Source organism: Hypomesus transpacificus, chromosome 26, assembly GCF_021917145.1.
Source record: "Hypomesus transpacificus isolate Combined female chromosome 26, fHypTra1, whole genome shotgun sequence".
Taxonomy (NCBI): domain Eukaryota; kingdom Metazoa; phylum Chordata; class Actinopteri; order Osmeriformes; family Osmeridae; genus Hypomesus; species Hypomesus transpacificus.
This window is the reverse complement of record NC_061085.1, coordinates 8,350,908-8,369,570: the sequence shown is the minus strand read 5'-3', so window position 1 is coordinate 8,369,570 and position 18,663 is coordinate 8,350,908. Positions and strand designations below refer to the sequence as shown.

Sequence of the window (18,663 nt, the reverse complement as noted above, 5' to 3'; positions counted from 1 at the left end):
AACCAAAACACGTTTATAGTCCTGCACATTTAAAGAAATATTTTTATTTATTAAAAAATATTATTTTTTAACATTGGCCTTTTTTTTCGAGAAGCATCTGCCCACTTAAACTCTATTTGATGGGTTTGATGAAAGTCACGATCATCCCGATCTCGACTCTCTCACAGTGAACTCTCACAGTGAACAGGATACACATTGCATCCAATGAACATCATTGGTCAACCAGCTAAAAACAACCGGTTCACGTTACTGTAAGGCATACATAACTACAGCAGGGAAGTTGTTCTTGATACAAACTGGCATAATTCATTCAGTCATAATGAATACATCCTCCCCTCGAATGATACGTTGACGTAAACAGTACCACCTTATTTTGCACCTTGTGATTGGCCAGAAGTAGAGGAGGGGAAATTGTTTGTTTCCGGTAGACTGTAAGTAAGTGCTCGGCGTTATAAATCGATTTTAGAAAAGCCCATTTTTGGAAATGGGATTTGTCGTATGTAAAGAGTCTGTGTCTTGCAACATGCATTTAATGTTGAAATACTTAGTGTGTGACAGATTGCCCTCTGTTGCACCCTTTACGAAGGTTAGCCTTTTGTTAGCAGAGTGCAAATTAAGTAAATGAGTGTTGCTTCTTAGCAACGCGCTTTGTGTTGTCCTACAGTAATCGGGTTTGTAATTTGCAGACATGAACAGCCTAAGGTGCTATACTAGGTCGGCAAGTAATTTCATTAAAAGCAGCTGCAATAGAACATTTTCCTCATCACAAGTACGTATCACACATCTAAACCAGACTTTTAATTCTGAATATAAATTGAATTGTATCATACATTTTTTTATGTTCTTATTCTCAGGCTGTAATGGCATCACAACGGCACAAAAACTCCAGAAGGATTGAGGGACTTGACAAGAATGTATGGTAAGATGGTTGTGCTAGTCATATAATTATAAGGAGGACACAGTAATTCATTCTAACACAGTCAACTTAAAAAACTGTTTCAACGATAGGGTGGCCTTTACATCGGTAGCAGCCGACCCCTCGATTGTCAACTTGGGCCAGGGTTACCCAGACATACCGCCGCCTTCTTATGTTAAAGAAGGTTTAGCCCAAGCTGCGCTAGTGGACAGGATGAACCAATACACCAGAGGTTTTGTAAGTGTTTTTATTGTTTGAACCATCCTGCATTGAAATGTGATACCATGCATTAGGCCAGGGTATCCATTAGCTACAGCGAGACATTCGAAACTGGCCAGCGAGGTTCATATTGAACCCGTCACACATTATTCTCGCCATTATCATGTGGAAGAATTTCATGCTCCCTCAATCAGGTTTCCGATTTGATATCGCGTCATCCAGTTATGTCGCGCATTTGTTTTTGTCATCACAGGGTCATCCGTCTTTGGTGAAGGCTCTGTCTCAAGTTTATGGGAAAGTCTATGGCCACCGGATTGATCCATTCAAGGAAATACTCGTCACAGTGGGTGGCTATGGATCCCTGTTCAGCACCATGCAAGGCCTGGTAGAGGAGGGAGATGAGGTTTGTCCTCACCCTTTACCAGTAATGACTGTATGAGAATCTGAGCGTGTTTTGTGGACGCATGCTAACATGTGTTTCCATAGGTTATCATCATTGAACCCTTCTTTGACTGTTATGTGCCCATGGTTCGAATGGCGGGTGCCAAGCCTGTTTTGATACCATTAAGACTTGTGAGTGAACTTCCATTCAACATATTGTTGACAGATGTTATGAATCACAGTAAACGTTTACCCCTATGCTTAAGTAAGAAAAAATCAGGCCACATTATTACTGTGTTGTGTCGTGTCAGAGGCCTGGCGATAAGAACAATGTCTCCAGCGCCGATTGGGTGTTAGACCCAGATGAGCTATCAAGTAAATTCAACTCCAAGACGAAGGCCATTATAATCAACACCCCCAACAATCCGATAGGGAAGGTATGTTTCAAACCAAATTGTTCAAACCTTTTTCCAAGTTCTTTTATTTCAAATATTCTCCAAATGTGGACAAGTCAATAGTTTCATCATGGTTTTAACCTACAACAGATATTCACCCGGGATGAGCTGCAGGTAATCGCTGACCTCTGTATCAAACACGACACCCTGTGTTTCAGCGATGAGGTGTACGAGTGGCTCATCTACAAGGGACACCAACACGTCAAAATAGGTACCGAAGGGCTCTCTGTCAAGAAATAATTCACTAAAGAAAGTAGGCTTTGAAGTCCCATTCAGCGGGCGTGTTTTCTCTTTCCCCTTTGTTTGGATAGCTACTCTTCCTGGTATGTGGGAGAGAACTATCACTATCAGTAGTGCTGGGAAGACCTTCAGTGTGACGGGCTGGAAGGTTAGCAATGCCAAGAAAATCCAGTTTTAATGTTTCATTTTCAGTAGTAGGCTACCCTATAAAGTCTGTGTGACAATACTGAAAATGTTTCAATTATTTTTATTTTCTTCTTCTTATGTGGCAGCTTGGTTGGTCTATAGGACCAGAACACCTGATAAAACACCTCCAGACCGTGATGCAGAACACCCTGTACACCTGCCCAACACCTTTACAGGTAAAGCCAACCGTGCCACCTAGCTCCAGAACTAGGAAGTCAGTCTTCTCACACGTCAGTCTGCTCATTCCGTCTATGACATCAGACCCTTAGTTGATTCCGTGGGTCAGTTCCGACTGTGTCGGTGTTTGCGCAGGAGGCTGTGGCCCAGGGTCTGCTCCGGGACTTCCCTCTCATGGGCCAACCTGAGTGTTACTTCTCCTCGCTGGCCGTGGAGCTGGAGGGAAAGAGGGACCGCATGGCAGCCATCTTGCGTGACACCGGCATGTCCCCTATCATCCCGGAGGGCGGATACTTCATGGTCGTGGACGTGACACCTCTTAGTGAGTTAATAACTCATCGCGGTTGAGAAGGAGCGTTCACGGTGCAGTGCTTGAGAACTATGTGGAAAAAGGTCTGGCCAAAGCTGCACTAGTAGAGAGATACCAGCACACAAGGGGCTTTTGTGTGGTTATTGCTTGAGGTGCATTAGAGTGTGCATTAGCTTTGCCCATTAGCTTGTGGTGTCGACGTTTTAAACTGTCCAGTAATGATTTACAGAGCCACGCACGCACGCTCTTCCTTCTGTTTGCTTGTTGATTACCCACAAGATCCGTCAAGTTAGGATTTCTGTGTATACTGCTTTGGATAGAAGCGTCTGGTAAATGAATACAATTTAAACGTGTATATTGGCATAACATGATCTGACCAGGCACTAGCATTTGTGTTGGAACACAAATGGCATATATTAGGCTAGCTAACACCATACAAGCCCCCCCCCCCCCCCCCCCCCCCCCCCTCTACTTACAGTTTTGTTATATTGGATGTTGTTGGCTCTATAAGGATAATGATTTAGCTCCCTCTACTGGCTTGAAGGCCCCTCAACAAGCTTATTGTATGTTTTCTAACTTCACATCTTTGGCGTGTGATTTGTCAAGGCATAACCACCAATCCAAAAGGTTAAAACCTTTAATTGATTTATTTTTGCCTTCATGACTGTGTGGTCCCTTAAACCTTGTTTTACATTCGAAACCAATTGATCAGATCTAATTCACAGTGATGAGAACATACAGTATGGGGTGGAAGTTTGATGGTCTCTCCATGTTGTTCAGATAAGGATCTTTCACACATGGGGGATGATGAACCATACGACTACAAGTTTGTCAAATGGATGATCCAAGAAAAAGTAAGGAGAGTAAAGTGAAGTGACACAAAGAATAATAGCATATTTTATGCTTTCGTGATACAGGGAACATGCAGGGTAACGTTGAATACAGACTTGCCATCTTTATTGTGGCTGTGATTGGGCCAATGTGGGTCCTTAGATGTTTATGTGTTTGTTGTGGTTGTAGAAACTGGCTGCTATTCCAGTCACCGCATTTTGTGGGGACGCCTCCCAAAAGCATTTTGAGAAGTACATCCGCTTGTGCTTCATAAAGGTAAACTCAGACCGGATCAGAATTGGAGCAGTGATGTTTATGCATTTTTACCTCCATCTCAATTGACCTTCATGCGTATTCCTTTTTATCGTTCTGCAGCAAGACGCCACTCTTGATGCTGCTGAGGCCATCCTGAAGACCTGGAACAAAGATGTTTGATGCTGTGGCCTTATCAGTCCATGCACAGTTCATAGAGACCCTTCCCCCTTGGAACATGGCAATATCTTAACTAGACTACTAGAGGAACAGAGATGAGGGAGTTTCTTGATAGTGATTCTGTAGGGGGATAGTTTGTGTTGGGTCCAGTCACTACTAGAATATGACAAGTACATCACTTTTGTAATAATGGACCCGATGTTAAACGTTCTTCTATTTTTTGGTGACTTAAAGAGCATGATAAAGAACTTCTGGAAGTGATGAATAGATTGTGTCATGGCAGACTGACTTATGAACAGTTAAAATGTTTAATGTGTACAGTTTACCTGACTGGACAGTTAAAAATAATGAAAAGGGGAGATTTGATGTCTCTGATGGGCTTGACCTCAAACAGTACAGCCATCCTTCTGTACCACTGTGAACCTAACCTCCGCCAGATGCCCAATCAGGGTAATGGGTTGTGTTCTTCTGAAAACTACTCCACATTTGATGTAATTTTGAGAGAAGTTGTAGATAACTTGGATGATTAAATACATTTTGAATGATATTTTTACACAGGAATGTCTCGTGTCCCGCACTGAATCATTGATCTTCAGCCCTGGGACTCAGGATCCACTGTCCTGTATGTTAAGTACATAATTAAGAACAGAACATATAAAGTGACACATGATGTACACCATTGAACACATTATATAAAGTAGCATGATTAAAAACTGATCTGCAGTTGACGAAGATTTAGGTGTGATTGATGTGAGAACAAACCCTGTTGAGGAAACTTGGCAATCTGAATTCTTCTGTCATGATTCTTACCTCATGAAATACTTATTTTGTGTATGTGTTTGAACTGTGTTACTGTGGAGTTTAGTTTTTTCCTTTCAAATGAACCTTTTAGACCTGGTGGACCTGTTTGGCAGGCTCCATCACAGGTAAACAGTTGCAAAACTCCATGTCGTTACATTTTTTATGAGCAGTTGAGGTGTGGTCCTGTTACTCTGGTTAAGAGTTATGCAACAACATGTATGAAACATATAGGTGTGTTATGTTTTTACATTCATATGAACTCACATATTTTAATTACTTGGGTCGGCATGACAATGAAGCAGCCAGTCAGGTCCCCTGAAAAGTAACCCATGGCTAAATGTGAATCTCTCCTTTGGCTTGAAGTTCAAGATAGTTTAACAAGTTTGACCAGAATAACTGGTTGTGTATTCTCCCATGTACCTTGTCACCTTTCAATTGTACTTTGTTTAACGTCTAACATCTTTGTGAAATGTCAGTAACCCTATGGAAAAATGTAAATGACAGACCACAGACTTTCAAAGTCCACCATTAATTTAATGAGTTTTGGGACCATTTTGAAATCAGGTCTCACTGCAACATCTGTTTCTCAGGAGATTTATTTGACATCCCATAATCAGCCCCAGTGCTGCTTAACTGGTAACATTTGAGATCATGAATCAATAATGAAAAGCTAATTTTTCTACACAGCATGGATTATTTATCTCGTTAACAAAATAACCAGACTACGACGCATTTAAAAATACAGTGTCGATCTACGTATATTCTACCAGTTTTAACCAGCCATATGATGTACACATCTCTATCATATACTTTCCTTCCAAATTCTGAACTTGCAACATTGAGCTGTGCACTTGGCTTATTTTAAAATACCTCCTTCCAGGAATTCTATAAAACGCTATACATCAGATTCAAGATTCTGGTGTGCTTACAAAAATAGTATAAAATTAATATTTTTCAATATACCAAAACACATCATGGAATGGTAATGGTGATTCTTATTTCGACACCAAAGCTGGAAACCATCGAGTATTGCAAGAAACACCTGGCCAAGTCCAAAGAGATTGAATGAACATTTGGCAACTTTGGTAGGTTTTCAGTGATGGTTACTTACTACAACGTTTTGTGTTACGTCAATGTTTAAGGCATCTTTAAATAAAAACAAAAAAGATAGGACCAGATTAGGTCATCGGATCACAACGTTTTTTGTCAGCCAGTTCTTTAGCAGACACAATTCAAGTTATTCATTCGATCCCCAGTCCATCCTTTTTTCCTTTGAAATTGGACAAGAGCTGATGCAGAACAGGTTCATATGACAAGAGCAACATGGATGATAGAAGACCTCTACCTTAAAAAAAATGGTACACTTAAAAACCTTTTTTGATGTAAAAACCTTCCAAAAAAACGGTTTAAATCCCTTAAGGCCCTGACAGCAGCATAGCAAGACCCAACCAAGGGTGCTGTCATTGTTCTGTATCTGGATGCTACTGCCACTGCTCTGGTACCGTTCACAGTGTCGAGGAGGTGGCGCGGGGCGGAGGGCTTAACACCAGTCTGCAATGTAGTCAAAGTCATCAAACATTTCCTGTTCGCTGGACGTCAGAAGCCTGGGCTCCCTGGGCGGAGTCAGGACGGGAGCCTCCGAGGTGAACTCCTCGTCAAAGTTGCTGACGTCTTCCCTGCCCTTGATGGTAGGAACAAAAGGAGGGCGGAGCTTCTTTGTGAGAAGGTCGTTCCAGTCCAGGTTCTGAGGAGGAAACACACGGGACAGGAGGTCAAAGGTCAGGAAGATCAACACAAGCCTTTTTTTTTTCTGCGACTGTAAACAACGTATGGGTGGTGGTGGGGGGGGGGGGGGACGTACTCGGAAGAAAGGATGCTTTTTGACTTCCTCTGCGTCTCGCTCGCCCGCCCCCAGACGTCGCTCCGGGTTTCTTCTCAGAAGCTGGGGATGGAAAAGATCCGAAGATCACGTTACGTGCATCAGTCAGTAGATGGTAATATTTTCTGGATGCAATCATATATATCAAGTCCTATGTTCTGAGTACGGTATCATGAACTAGACAGGATCCTTGTAATGAAAGCTCACCCGTCTCATAATGGAGATTGCTTCCGTGGTGAGGAATCTGGGGTAGCGAACTTCATCGTTGACGATGCTGTCAAACACTTCTTCTTCATCATCCCCTGGGAAAGGAGACTACCATCATGGGGAAAAAAAGAAAACAAATTATGATGCAAGGATGAGATATTTAAAGAATGCTGTTTTTAAATGGTAAGTTCTGGTTTGTGAAAAGTCTCAAAAGCAAATAAATCCAAACAGACAACAGACCACCACAACCTCAACTTGTCATTCCTTGAAAACGACAGTGGCAGGCTAGCTTAGTTACCATGGTAAAGCACTCACCTCCCCAACCAGCATCTCAAAGATGAGCACTCCCAGCCCCCACCAGTCCACGGCCCGCGTGTACGACGTCTCCGTCAGCACCTCCGGAGCCAGGAACTCTGGTGTGCCGCAGAATGTACTAGTCCGGTCTTGAAAGCCCATCCCTGCAGGGGGGGAAAATATCCCAAAGTTACGTTAAAAAAAATCACGACAACAAGCAATAGAGCAGGCTTATGCTGACAATCTGAATATGTTTTACAGACCTTCTTTGCAAAGGCCAAAGTCGGCGATCTTCACATAACCTTCTGTGTCCAGCAATAAGTTATCAAGCTTCAGGTCTCTGTTGAGAACATTCAAAGGTTTGTCAGAAGGCCAGGCTGAAGGGCCGGGGCTCCTTTTTAAATGATAAAATGTCTCTTTAAGGGCGTTGAACGTATAAAACACACCTGTACACAATCTTATGGTCGTGAAGATACTGTAATCCCAGGACCACACAGCCAGCGTAGAACCTGAGGGGCAGAGAGATGGAGGAAGTTCGACACAGCCGGTTTTTCCTAACGGACTGTGGCGAGGATGAAGAGGGAGGAGGCCTTTACTCACACCGCCCGGGGTTCGGAGAACACGTCGGCGTGGATGTGCATCATCAGGTCTCCGCCCGCCGCATACTCCATGACGAAGCACACGTGCTCGCTGGTCTGGAAGCAGGCGAAGAGGTTGACCAGGAAGGGGTGGCGGATGCTGTTCACCGTCTCAAAGATCCTCTTCTCACACATGAGGCTGTGCAGAGGAGGGAAGTCAGATCAGGGAAGTCAGATCAGGGAAGTCAGATCACGTCGCCTCAAGGATCACCTTCGAGGTTAATGATCACGGCCAAACGAATCACTGCTGAACACCATGGGCTGGATCGAAGAATGTAACCGCAATCATGTCTCTGTTCGTTGTAAATATGTCCTACCTGTCCACCTCGTCACGTGATACAATGTCCCCTTTCTTCAAGGCTTTAATGGCGAACATCTCCCCTGTGTTTTTGTACTCTGACAAAAGCACCTGTTGAATGTCAAGGTGATTAGATATCTGTCATTGGCATGTCATCGTGTGACTTTAATGAGTCGGTCAGTGAGACAGGGTGACAGTACCTTCCCGAAGTGCCCGCGGCCTAAAACGGACAAACATCTGAAGTCCTCCAAATTGAACTGGGACTGTGGTCTAGACGAGAAGAGCAGTCACATTTAGATTCACACCCAGGTGCTTCACATCTAAAACACACTTGGGATACTAAAGTCTGAGGGCAAACCTCGTTTCTGTGGTGTGCTGGGTAACGGCGGGCTTGCGTTCGGATGGCAGCTCCGCTTCCTGGTCCAGATCTGATCGGCCCAACATGCTGTTCCTACTGTCATTCAGGAAGTCGAAAGTAGACAAAGCATCCTGGGGGAAAGCACGTCCAAACGTAAGTTCAAAAAGTCCAGAAAGGAGAATTACGTATAAAAAAAATATGGAATACTGCACATTCCTACAGATAAAATACATTCCATAACCACCTGGACTTCCTGTCCATCCTCAGTTTTTCTCCCCAACACTGGTATCTCCAGAAGTTCTGTGATATCCAGAGCCATCGAGTGTCGTTTCAAGGGAGTAAAGAGCTCTTCGTCATAGTCCAGTCTGGACACAGTTGAATCACTTTGAGGAGAGGGAGAGAGATGAGAGAGATGGTTCAAGAGCTGGCCAACAAGACAACATACATCTTCATATATCTCCATCTGAGTGACAAGAGGAGGGGGCTATCTGGGAGGTGAGAGTGGTCACCTGATGGGGCCGGGCTGGGGGGCTAGCTCGGTGTACGTTTCAGGGCCCAGGTCAGAGGTCATCTCCGTGCCCTGAGGGCTGAAGGAGCTGTTGACGGACGGGATGGCCCTCCTCACCAGACGACCCCAGGTTGCTATGTTAATGTTCATCTGGGGAGCCCGCAGGAAGGTCTTACCTGAGGGACGCGGCAGGTTACAAGGTGAGTACAGGACGGTGGGAGAACACCTACACTTCTTCTTCACGCCGTAAAAACACAAACACAAACCGCACCTTGTTGTTTTGAGAAGATTTTCTTTTGCCTTTGTAGTTTAGGTCTTCTCTCGATGACAGGGTTGAAAAAGGTCACCTTGTCGGAATAAAACCACAAAACACGATTACGAATATCGAAACAAACAGTGCAAGCGTGTGGATATTAGAGTGTACGTTCCATTACCGGTACATTTGGTGGGAATGGAAGATGAGGAAGAGAGCATGTGGCAAACCTCAGCAAAGAGTTTGCCTTGGGGCTCCAGGTAGAGGCACATGCCATGGCGCTGGTTATCCAGAAAGTCTTCTAGCCGCAGGAACTTGACAGCGCACAAGTATCTCCAGTCCTTCCAGTACACCGCAATCTCCAGCTCACGGGACTGTGGGCCACACACAGGATCCAACATGATTCTATTGCGATTTTCCGCAAAATAAACTAAAACTTGGCCCCCTCAATGGCTGTATAGACGTACTGTAGAGCCTTCTTATCTAGCGGGGTTTGTTTGGGACACTGGGAAACTAGTACGTTTTGTGTAGTTGTAGGGTAGTTGTAGGGTTAAGCAGAATTTTGTGCTCAGTTAAAAACCCACTGGTTGAAAGTCATGTCTGACTAAAAGACTATTGAGGGCTTCAGAGGAGACTAAGGCAACTTAGTGACGGCTGTCCCTGGCGTCTGAGGAGCTTGCGCAATTTCAGCTTAGCTAGCAGCCCTCACGTTGCCCGTCGTGAAACAAACTGAAGCTTTTCTACAAAGAAATTTGCAACACCAAGCCGATACCTTGAGGATATTTGAAAAGGCAAATCCAGATAGACCTTCGGCATGTTTACCTATACTCTGCGTGCGTGTGGGTTTGTATTGTGTGTGTGTGAGTGGCGACTGATAAGACTGTACCCTGTCCAGTTCCAGTGTGAACTTCTGGTCCCAAGCCTGGTTACTGGCTGGTTTCCAGCTGGTCTGTCCCACCATGGCATTGTCTAGCTTCAGCACAGCGCTGATCTCATCTTAGGGAGACAAAAACACCAGACGAAACTTAACATCAACCAGAGCTTTCCGTCACTCTTCTCCCGTGAGCCAATCGGCAGTCACGGTACATGTGCAAGAGGCGGGAACCGGAGTGTGCCTACTCAACTGGATAGGTCGTCAGACTTGGAGAGGGCGCGGGCGCTGACCCCCCTGGTTTTGTTGGCGCGGCTCAGCAGGGAGGAGCGGTCTGCGGGGCTCCAGCCGGGGTGGGACGTGGACGGGGCTTTGGAGCGACCGGGAACACTCTCCAGGAGGTCCTGACACCCCATCAGCCTCACCTCCAGGGTGCCTGGGGGGGACACACGGGGAGAACAGCATGAATTACTGTTTTCTGAGACGATTGTATTTGAATATTTTCAAATACCTGAAGATATTTTTCAGGCCTTTTTTTTTCCCGGCTGTATTTATCGATAGGACAGTTGGAGAGAGAGAGAGAGAGAGAGAGAGAGAGAGAGAGAGAGAGAGAGAGAGAGAGAGAGAGAGAGAGAGAGAGAGAGAGAGAGAGAGAGAGAGAGAGAGAGAGAAAGAGAGAGAAAGAGAGAGAAAGAGAGAGAGAGAGAGTGCAGGGAGGGAGAGAGAGAAAGAGAGAGAGAGAGAGAGAGTGCAGGGAGGGAGAGAGAGAGTGCAGGGAGGGAGAGAGAGAGAGAGAGAGAGAGTGCAGGGAGGGAGATAGAGAAAGAGAGAGAGAGAGAGAGAGAGAGTGCAGGGAGAGAGAGAGAGAGAGAGAGAGAGAGAGAGAGAGAGAGAGAGAGAGAGAGAGAGAGAGAGAGAGAGGGGAAAGACATGCAGGAAATGGCCTGAGCCGAATTCAAACCCGGGCCCCTGTGTACGGGCATTGGTTACCGGAACGCCACCCATCCTGAGAAGAATTTACCCTTTTTATTTTTTCCCATTGTTAGCCATGGAGGGAGAGCTTACCTGTTAGCGCTGCCGGCTTGGTGACTGTGCTGTACTGGTTGTTGGCAGAGTAAACGCTGTGGCGCGGGCTGAAGGGGGGAGACACCACCAGCGCCAGCTCCTCCATGATGAGGGAGCTCTTGGGGTGGTTCTTGGGCAGTTCGCTCAGCCTCTGCTCCAGGGAGAGCTTGAGGAGGTCCAGCTTCTGGCTGGACTCGTTAAACTGGGTCTGGGCCTAGACAACAAGGGGGCGGCAAAACATGACGAGGCGCATTTAGGCCACGTTCCACGCTGGCGCAACACCATGTGTGGCAGCAGCCTTGCTAGCCCCTGTGTGGGACACACACACACACACCTGAACCTGAGATGTTAGCTGTGTGTGTGTGTGTGTGGGACTGATGGTCACGTCTTCATAGAACTCCTCCATCTCAATATTTGAGTTCAATGGACCACAACATAGCTTATTTTATACAGAGAACTGTGATAACTGTCACCGACTGTCCAGTGGTGAACAGTGATTAAGGCACTGGACACAGGGATTAGGATGGGGATCACCTCAGAATAAGCCTTCTTCTCTGTGATCTTGCCAGAACCCAGCAGTTTCATGACGTTTCTGGCACCTTCTGCGACAGCAGACTCGATCCGGAAGTGATGTCGCAACTCCTCCAACCTCATGTCCAGGGCACTCGCCATGGGTTTGGCCACAGAGACTGTGGGATCAATGTCATGTGATCAATGTCATGTGATCAATGTTATGTATATCGATTTCCTGTAACTGTACAGTAACTGTACTTGTAGAAACTACTTGTGGAGACTTTCTGAGATCGCTTTAGAAAAACATGCCGGGGTGAAATGGGGCTTAGTCCAGACTCTACCGTACCATCACTGTTCTCAAAGGCCATGTCGTTGTTCTGGCTGGCTTTGAGAATCTGCATCCTGATGAACTCGATCTTCGTCTTGCTGTCCTGGAGCATCTGCTGAGCGGTTGCTAGCAGTTTTCGATCCTGCGGAGGCACATTTGAACCTTACACACAACAGCACATATTCCAGGGACTAAAAGGTTGCAATGTCCTCTCATTTTGTCCAATAACCTTCACGGTAAAATGTTAAAAGGTTCTGGAGGTTGAGAGTATATCTTTTGCTCGCGCCCACACCCTCCCCATGGCTAGAGTGCTGGATGGTATCTTAGTCCCTGCAGACCTCTCTCTCTGCCATTCAGACAGGAGGGGTTGAGCTCTTAAACAAATGACTGCTGCCTGCCTTTGTTGCAAGCAACGTGGAGGAACAGGAAATTCAAACACAACCAAAAGGGCAGTTGGTGCAGTATAGTCGGGCGGTAGGGAGCTGGCCTTAAAACTGGAATACAGTCATAAACTAAGGCTGGGTCATATGCAAACATACACAAACAAACAGTCACTAGCTGGGTAGGATGGAGGTACCTTGGAGGATCCGTTGGAATACATTTGGATCATGTTTTCCGCCCCTTGTTTCACTTTCAACTCGATGTCGTTCTGCTTCTTCAGGGCCGCTAATCTACTGCTGCTCATCTTCGACTCGCTGCAGGGGGTGTCTGGGTTATCCTGGCACATTGAATCTACACACAACACAACAGGAGGTCAGGGAAGTCCGAAGGTGGTTCGCCTCTGGTTTAGCTGCCCTGACTGATCGGATCACAGAGAAGAATGACGGAAAGCTGATGCTAAAGTTGCGTCTGTTTTGTCTACCAGAGTGCAGTGTGCTGAAGCTTGAAAACGTCTTGGCTGGATAGGTTAGCGGAGAGGTTAGCAGAGAGGAGACCAGTCAGAAAACAGGCCTAGGAACAGAAGTTCACACTGGAAAAGGCCAGGGTACAGGCTTCTCAAAGTCATAACACGAGAACATGCAGAGAGCCTTGATTGTGTATTGTGAAACTATTTCTTCACAGTCACATTTGTTATCAAGAGTTGAGGAACGCAATTAAAGATCCGACATATTCAGGACTTGTGTAGACAAGCTCTGTTTGTGTGTGTGTGTGGGTACAATACAGGGTTCTGTCAAACTTTCCCAGGTGAAATGGAAAAGAATTAACATCACTGGCAAAGTTATGTAACTGACAAACAGAGTCCTGTCGTGGAATAAACACAATAATACAACACTGTTTTCCTCCCGTGACCTCATGTTCAAAACTAAAGCATGCACAATCCTTTCCTTCAACGCAAAATCCTTTGGCCAGTTTAAAGCATACAAGATTATGACATTATTGCAAAAAGAGGAATGTAAATTAAAATGTATATTATTAAATGCTAAATTGACATTCAATCTGGGTTTCCCAATACTTCCAATTTCTCATAATCTCTATCTTCAAAAGGCCTCACTGAAATGTAAATATGTAAACATATTCCCTGCGATCTAAGGGATAAATCGATTTAATCAAAGCAGGTGACACCTACGAACCCAACTGTTGGTTTCTCCTCACCAAATTACTTTGCTTACTGAGGACATGTGATTTATTGTGGGACATTGAAACTCTGCCAAGCCTTTATAGGCTAACCAGCACTGGGAAAAGACTGAGTCTTATGCAATGGTGATTGATATGGAGCAGGGCAGGAGTCCACATGCAAAGTGTGAGGAAGTACCCAGGGAGAGAACAGCAGGACACAGATAAAACCAACGTGTCTGAATAGTTCAACAACAGAAAAAGTCTGAAGAAAGAAAAAAAAAAAAAAGAGAGAAAAGTCTGGCCATCTCTCTCTGTCTCTCTCTTCTCTCTCTCTCTCTCTCACACTCTCACTTTGTCTCACTCTGTCTCACTTTCTCTCACTCTCTCTATTTCACTCTCTCTGTCTCTCTCTGTCCCTCTCTCTGTCTCTCTCTCTCACTCTTTCTCTGTCTCTCTCTCTCACTCTTTCACTCTCTCACACACACACACCTGGCAGGTCTTCAGGGTCCTTCACCACAATGTGGGCGTTGAGCTCCTGCAGTTCGTGGTGGAGTTCCTCCAGCTTCCTGTTGGACTTCTTCAGCAGGTTGTCCACATAGGCCAGGCTCTTCTTATCGGTGGTGACCCTGCGGAGGTTCTCCGCCCCCTCCTTGATCTTCAGCTCCTTGCGGATCTCCCTCTTGATCTGGTCTTTGATCTCCTCCAGTCTCTGCTGCACCATGGTGTCCGACAGGTCCAGGTTCTGGCCCACCAGACCCAGACGCTCACACACCATGTGACTCCTGCTGTCTCCCTGGAAACGAACCGACGGGGGGGGGGGGGGTTATTTCGATCCGGTCTCGCTTCTGATTATATTGTCAGAGATCAACCCCAATATGAAGTTTGTCACCTAATAAACTGCCGTTTCCCCCCCTGTGACTCAACCATAGATTGGTAATCTGGCTGTGGCGTCATGTTGTGCTTACGTAACGATCTAAAGTGGAAGCTAATCTGTGGCTGGAGAGCTTCTCCAGTGGAACTCCTTTTCAATGACCTCAAACACACCAGCTGACTTCAACAAAAGAGCACAGGCCAGCCAATGACTGGGACTGCCTGGGAACGCATCGCTAGCCTGACAACTACAAGAACAGAGGCCCCCACAGGCCTGAAGCACTGTTACGCACTGACACACACACACCGTGACGGGTTTTTATGAACGCTCCCTTGCGTCGACCCACATCCATTCAGGAACTGTGTTCGATTTCAGAATGTTATTGGCACCTCGAAGTCCACATTCCCTCAAGTGAAACCAAGACTTCAGTGGTGTTTTTTTCTTCTTCTCCGGTTTGGGCTACAGCACAGCCAGACCGAAGCTAACTCACAACAGGGATTACATTAAGTTAGTTTGCTTAATATGATTTAGTGGCGTATAGCCACAGAGCTGGGTGTTCACAGACTCTGCTATCCATGGAATAGCTATGATAACAACTAGGCTATCGCTTAGTTACATTTCAATATGTTTAAAAAAAAACTCCTCAAAGATGAATTCATAGCTATTAAACTTCTACTACTTCTATTTACAAAGCAAGGTGACTGACTCGATTAGTTCAACCTGAGTTCTGGGTAAACATAGGCTATTTATCTATCCTGATAAATGCAAGCATGCTCCATCATGAGGAAAAATGTAGCCTAGCCAATGACAAAAAAAAACTCAAGTTTTAGGAAGTATTCCAGACCAGATCGGAATATTTTTTGGACAGACCACACCAGTTCTGCTTGTTTGGCACAAATCACTCAATGCTGAGGAACCACTAGGCCTGTAGAACGAGAAGCAGAGTCTAACTGTTATGCTCTGTATTTTCTCTCCACTGACATCAGAATAGCTGATAAGCAGTTTGGAGAGGGCAAATCCTACTAAGCCTTCAGACTGGATAAGATCCCATGGATGTAAACGGGCAGGTTAAGGATGGGTTACCGGTAAGGGTCTTAAAACAAAAACCCACATGGGGTCCCGACACCAGTGTGGGCCTGTGTTCTTTAACAGTCTTGAGTGTAAGACCTGATCTAGGAGTCTTGAAAGACATGTTATGCAGCATGGTCCTGATGTTGTATCAGCAGCAAGACCTTTGTCTTGATAAACAGTCCCTGACTTCTGCCAGCGTCACGTTTAAATCAGACACCCATTCATCGTGTGTTTTCCAGTGATACCATATCAAAGATGGGGCAACAACATCAGAAGACAATCCATTCAGCCGTAACATATGAGGGATAGGCTAGTTTGAACTTTGGTTTCAGTTACCTCTCTCTCTCTCTCTTAAACCCCTCTGCCTAAAAACAAAGTGTTCTTGGATGGGCGAAGAGAACTTTGGTACAAAGCCATACTTTATTATCGGTTGACTACTGTTAACACTGTAACAGTGGACACACGTGGTGTTATCCCAGAGGAAATCATTTAGCCTACTGTAGGTATGTCCATGTTTGATCCACTTAGCATGCCAATTGCTTTGAGTATCGATCCCAGCTTGAATAAAAGAAGACTTTTAAATCCTAGGCTTGACCACAGTGTTTACAACACGATTCTTCTCATGCAACGGAGAGCCAACGTTTCGGTGTAGGGAACTTCGTGTTGACAATCACCACAATTACCGATTCCACTGAATATCAGAATTGAGAAAAGTCGAGTCATTGATTATTTTTTCAAGATGATAAATGTTTCAGTTGGCGTTCCCGCAGCTGACCAGGTTATAGGCTACCTCCATTCTGATATAGCACTACCACCGACCGAGGTACCGATTTGATATAGCACTACCACCGACCGAGGTACCGATTGGACACATTGGTTGTTATCTCCGGGACAGACGGAGTTTAAAGTAGAGTAGTTTAATTCAAGACACTGATGCGTCCAGAATGTATAGAAGGTGCGTCTAGAGTGTAACTGTATCGCAGACAAATATTTAGCAAGTATAATAACCCATTGAATCTATTTATCTAGTTGAATGGAGTTGCTTACCTGTAGTGAATCGGCCGCCGCCATCTTCTTGCAACTTTCAAACTCGGGACAGAGGATGTTGGGACAGCAACAGTCCTACTGAAGGTAGCCTAGCCTTGATTAGGCTACATAAGGAAACACACTTCGCCTATCCTGGATTTACCTTGGATTTACCGATTTAGAATATCTATGATGTGACATGATCGGTAGTTTAAAAAAGCACCGTGCTGTAGAATATTTCCTTTTCGAAGTGTTAGAGCTAATTAAACAATCACAACCATCTTAAAATCTCCGACGCACGAAATGTCACTACCACGGGCTTCTGAGAGACTTTAGTTTAACACAAGCTTCAGCAGCTGCACAGACTACACTTCGAGTCATGTGATCAATTGTATTACTGTACACACCACCCCCACCGGGCATATTCCCAGGAAGTCTCCAAATGCCATTGCCTGTGTGTGTGTCTGCGCGTGTGTGTGTGTGTGGTGGGGGGGTTATCATTTACTAAATCAAAAAGGTGCCAATGACAACAGTAGATCGTTGGGATATGACTTGTTACCTGTTACCTTATTTTCCATCAACTAGGATATCTTGGGGTTCATATAGGCTATCATAGGATAGGTAGTTTATATCCGGCCGGTCAAAAGCTTTACTCTACTTTGTGAATATAATCTGTTTATGTTTGCCAAGCCTTGAACATACACATTTAGTAATTAGCACAGTACTTACAATTATGATGAGCCTTTAATAGATTATAATTCTTCTTTCTTATTTGTCAACAGATTTAAAAAACAGATTTCAGCTTGTTTTTCAGCATTCAAAGGAAGTCAAAAGTGCAAGGTCAGTTGTACAATGCATGTAACTAACTTCCTCAGCAACCTTCAGAACAATGGTATTATGGCAGACTTGACCACCGTAAGGTGGAACCTATTCCAATTGTATTCCAATTGTTGAATCTCTGTCACCCTGTGCTTTCATCATCTTTTCACCATCTTAAAATATACAATGGGATTCTAAAGATGTCTGATATCTGGTATTAATAATGAATCCAAAGTCATTTTAATTCAGTACATCAAATCCACACCGCGCTATTAAAGCCAGTATTATTGTCATCACTAGCACACTGGGCTATAAGCAGAGGATTCCTATAACATACTCCAGCTTCCTGTTTACGCTGTGCTGTCACAAACTGAAATAATCTCTCAGAGGCATATTTACAGGCTACATATTGAAACTCTACTACAGTGAAACAGAACCCAATCACACACAATGAGCACCTGTTTTTTTCTCTTCAACCCCGGTTCTCTGGGCCCACTGTCCAGCATTTTTCAGATGTTTCCCTGCTCCAACACACATGATTCAAACGAATGGGTCGCCATCAAGCTCTGCAGCAGCCTGATAACGACCATGAATCTGGGGTGTTGGAGCAGGGAAACATCTGGAACATGTAGGACAGGGGGTCCCTGAGGACCAGGTCACAGTGCCCCACCCCCTCTTCCCTTTATAACTTCCTCTCCCTAATGAGCAGTCCACACCAGCCAGTAAAGGAGAGTTTGAAGTGCATATCAGCAGATTAGGTAAAATCATGATGGTTAAATCCACAATCATACTTTCATGCTACATTGGCGCTCCCTGGTGGCTTGTTTGTGTAACAGCAGGATTTAAAAGAAGGAAGCACAGGAGAAAATTCCTGTTAAAATAAATTTGATAAGCTTTATTTTATTAAGGGTTTATTCTATTATAAATGGTAATTTCTATCAATTACCATTTACAATTTTATTTTAAAATAGGGCTTTTTTCGAGGCTGTTTCATAACGTCACTAAAGGTGTGTTGCAATTCCATGAACAACCACTTGAGGGAGACAAAGTATATCTAATAGATATCTAAATAATAGTCTTGACAAATCCATTAATGTAATTGGTTTGTTTTCCAGCCGTCTTTGTATTGAGAATCAAGGCTCATCCAAGGTCAGTGACT

General features: G+C 44.7%; 2 protein-coding genes across 5 annotated transcripts; one reads left to right on the top strand and one right to left on the bottom strand.

Annotated features, from left to right (window-relative positions):
- The first annotated feature begins 251 nt into the window (after window positions 1-251).
- On the top strand, window positions 252-4,708 carry LOC124487281 (kynurenine--oxoglutarate transaminase 3-like). Of its 4 annotated transcripts, none has more exons than XM_047049487.1 (14): window positions 252-431; window positions 687-769; window positions 855-919; window positions 1,009-1,153; window positions 1,389-1,538; window positions 1,622-1,708; window positions 1,828-1,953; window positions 2,062-2,182; window positions 2,283-2,359; window positions 2,484-2,573; window positions 2,710-2,896; window positions 3,665-3,738; window positions 3,905-3,991; window positions 4,091-4,708. In XM_047049487.1, exons 2-14 carry the CDS (start codon window positions 689-691, stop codon window positions 4,148-4,150), a joined length of 1,350 nt encoding a protein of 449 aa, XP_046905443.1. In that variant the 5' UTR covers window positions 252-431; window positions 687-688; the 3' UTR covers window positions 4,151-4,708. The 4 variants fall into 4 exon arrangements, with proteins under 4 accessions (XP_046905443.1, XP_046905442.1, XP_046905445.1 ...); XM_047049486.1 differs by having other exon boundaries at window positions 253-435; XM_047049488.1 differs by lacking the exon at window positions 252-431 and adding an exon at window positions 442-586.
- A 753-nt stretch (window positions 4,709-5,461) lies between these two features.
- On the bottom strand, window positions 5,462-17,070 carry LOC124487279 (serine/threonine-protein kinase N2-like). The gene is made up of 22 exons (XM_047049485.1): window positions 16,707-17,070; window positions 14,207-14,510; window positions 12,738-12,892; window positions 12,179-12,302; window positions 11,854-12,008; window positions 11,320-11,533; window positions 10,508-10,690; window positions 10,270-10,379; window positions 9,614-9,757; window positions 9,402-9,477; window positions 9,132-9,306; window positions 8,867-9,005; window positions 8,623-8,753; window positions 8,465-8,534; window positions 8,284-8,375; window positions 7,929-8,105; window positions 7,775-7,837; window positions 7,592-7,668; window positions 7,350-7,492; window positions 7,035-7,142; window positions 6,810-6,890; window positions 5,462-6,692 (listed from the first exon to the last, which is right to left on the bottom strand). The coding sequence occupies exons 1-22, from the start codon at window positions 16,728-16,730 to the stop codon at window positions 6,489-6,491; spliced, it is 2,949 nt and encodes a 982-aa protein (XP_046905441.1). The 5' UTR covers window positions 16,731-17,070; the 3' UTR covers window positions 5,462-6,488.
- Window positions 17,071-18,663: the final 1,593 nt, after the last annotated feature.

Excerpts from the sequence above, each read along its gene's own strand:
- LOC124487281 (XM_047049487.1), top strand. The coding sequence starts at position 689 with ATGAACAGCCTAAGGTGCTATACTAGGTCGGCAAGTAATTTCATTAAA. Across the intron at positions 1,954-2,061 it reads CCAACAATCCGATAGGGAAG|ATATTCACCCGGGATGAGCT; the intron begins GTATGTTTCAAA and ends AACCTACAACAG. Across the intron at positions 2,574-2,709 it reads CCTGCCCAACACCTTTACAG|GAGGCTGTGGCCCAGGGTCT; the intron begins GTAAAGCCAACC and ends GTGTTTGCGCAG.
- LOC124487279 (XM_047049485.1), bottom strand. The coding sequence starts at position 16,730 with ATGGCGGCGGCCGATTCACTACAG. Across the intron at positions 6,891-7,034 it reads CAATCTCCATTATGAGACGG|CTTCTGAGAAGAAACCCGGA; the intron begins GTGAGCTTTCAT and ends TTCCATCCCCAG. Across the intron at positions 6,693-6,809 it reads AAAAGCATCCTTTCTTCCGA|AACCTGGACTGGAACGACCT; the intron begins GTACGTCCCCCC and ends TTTCCTCCTCAG.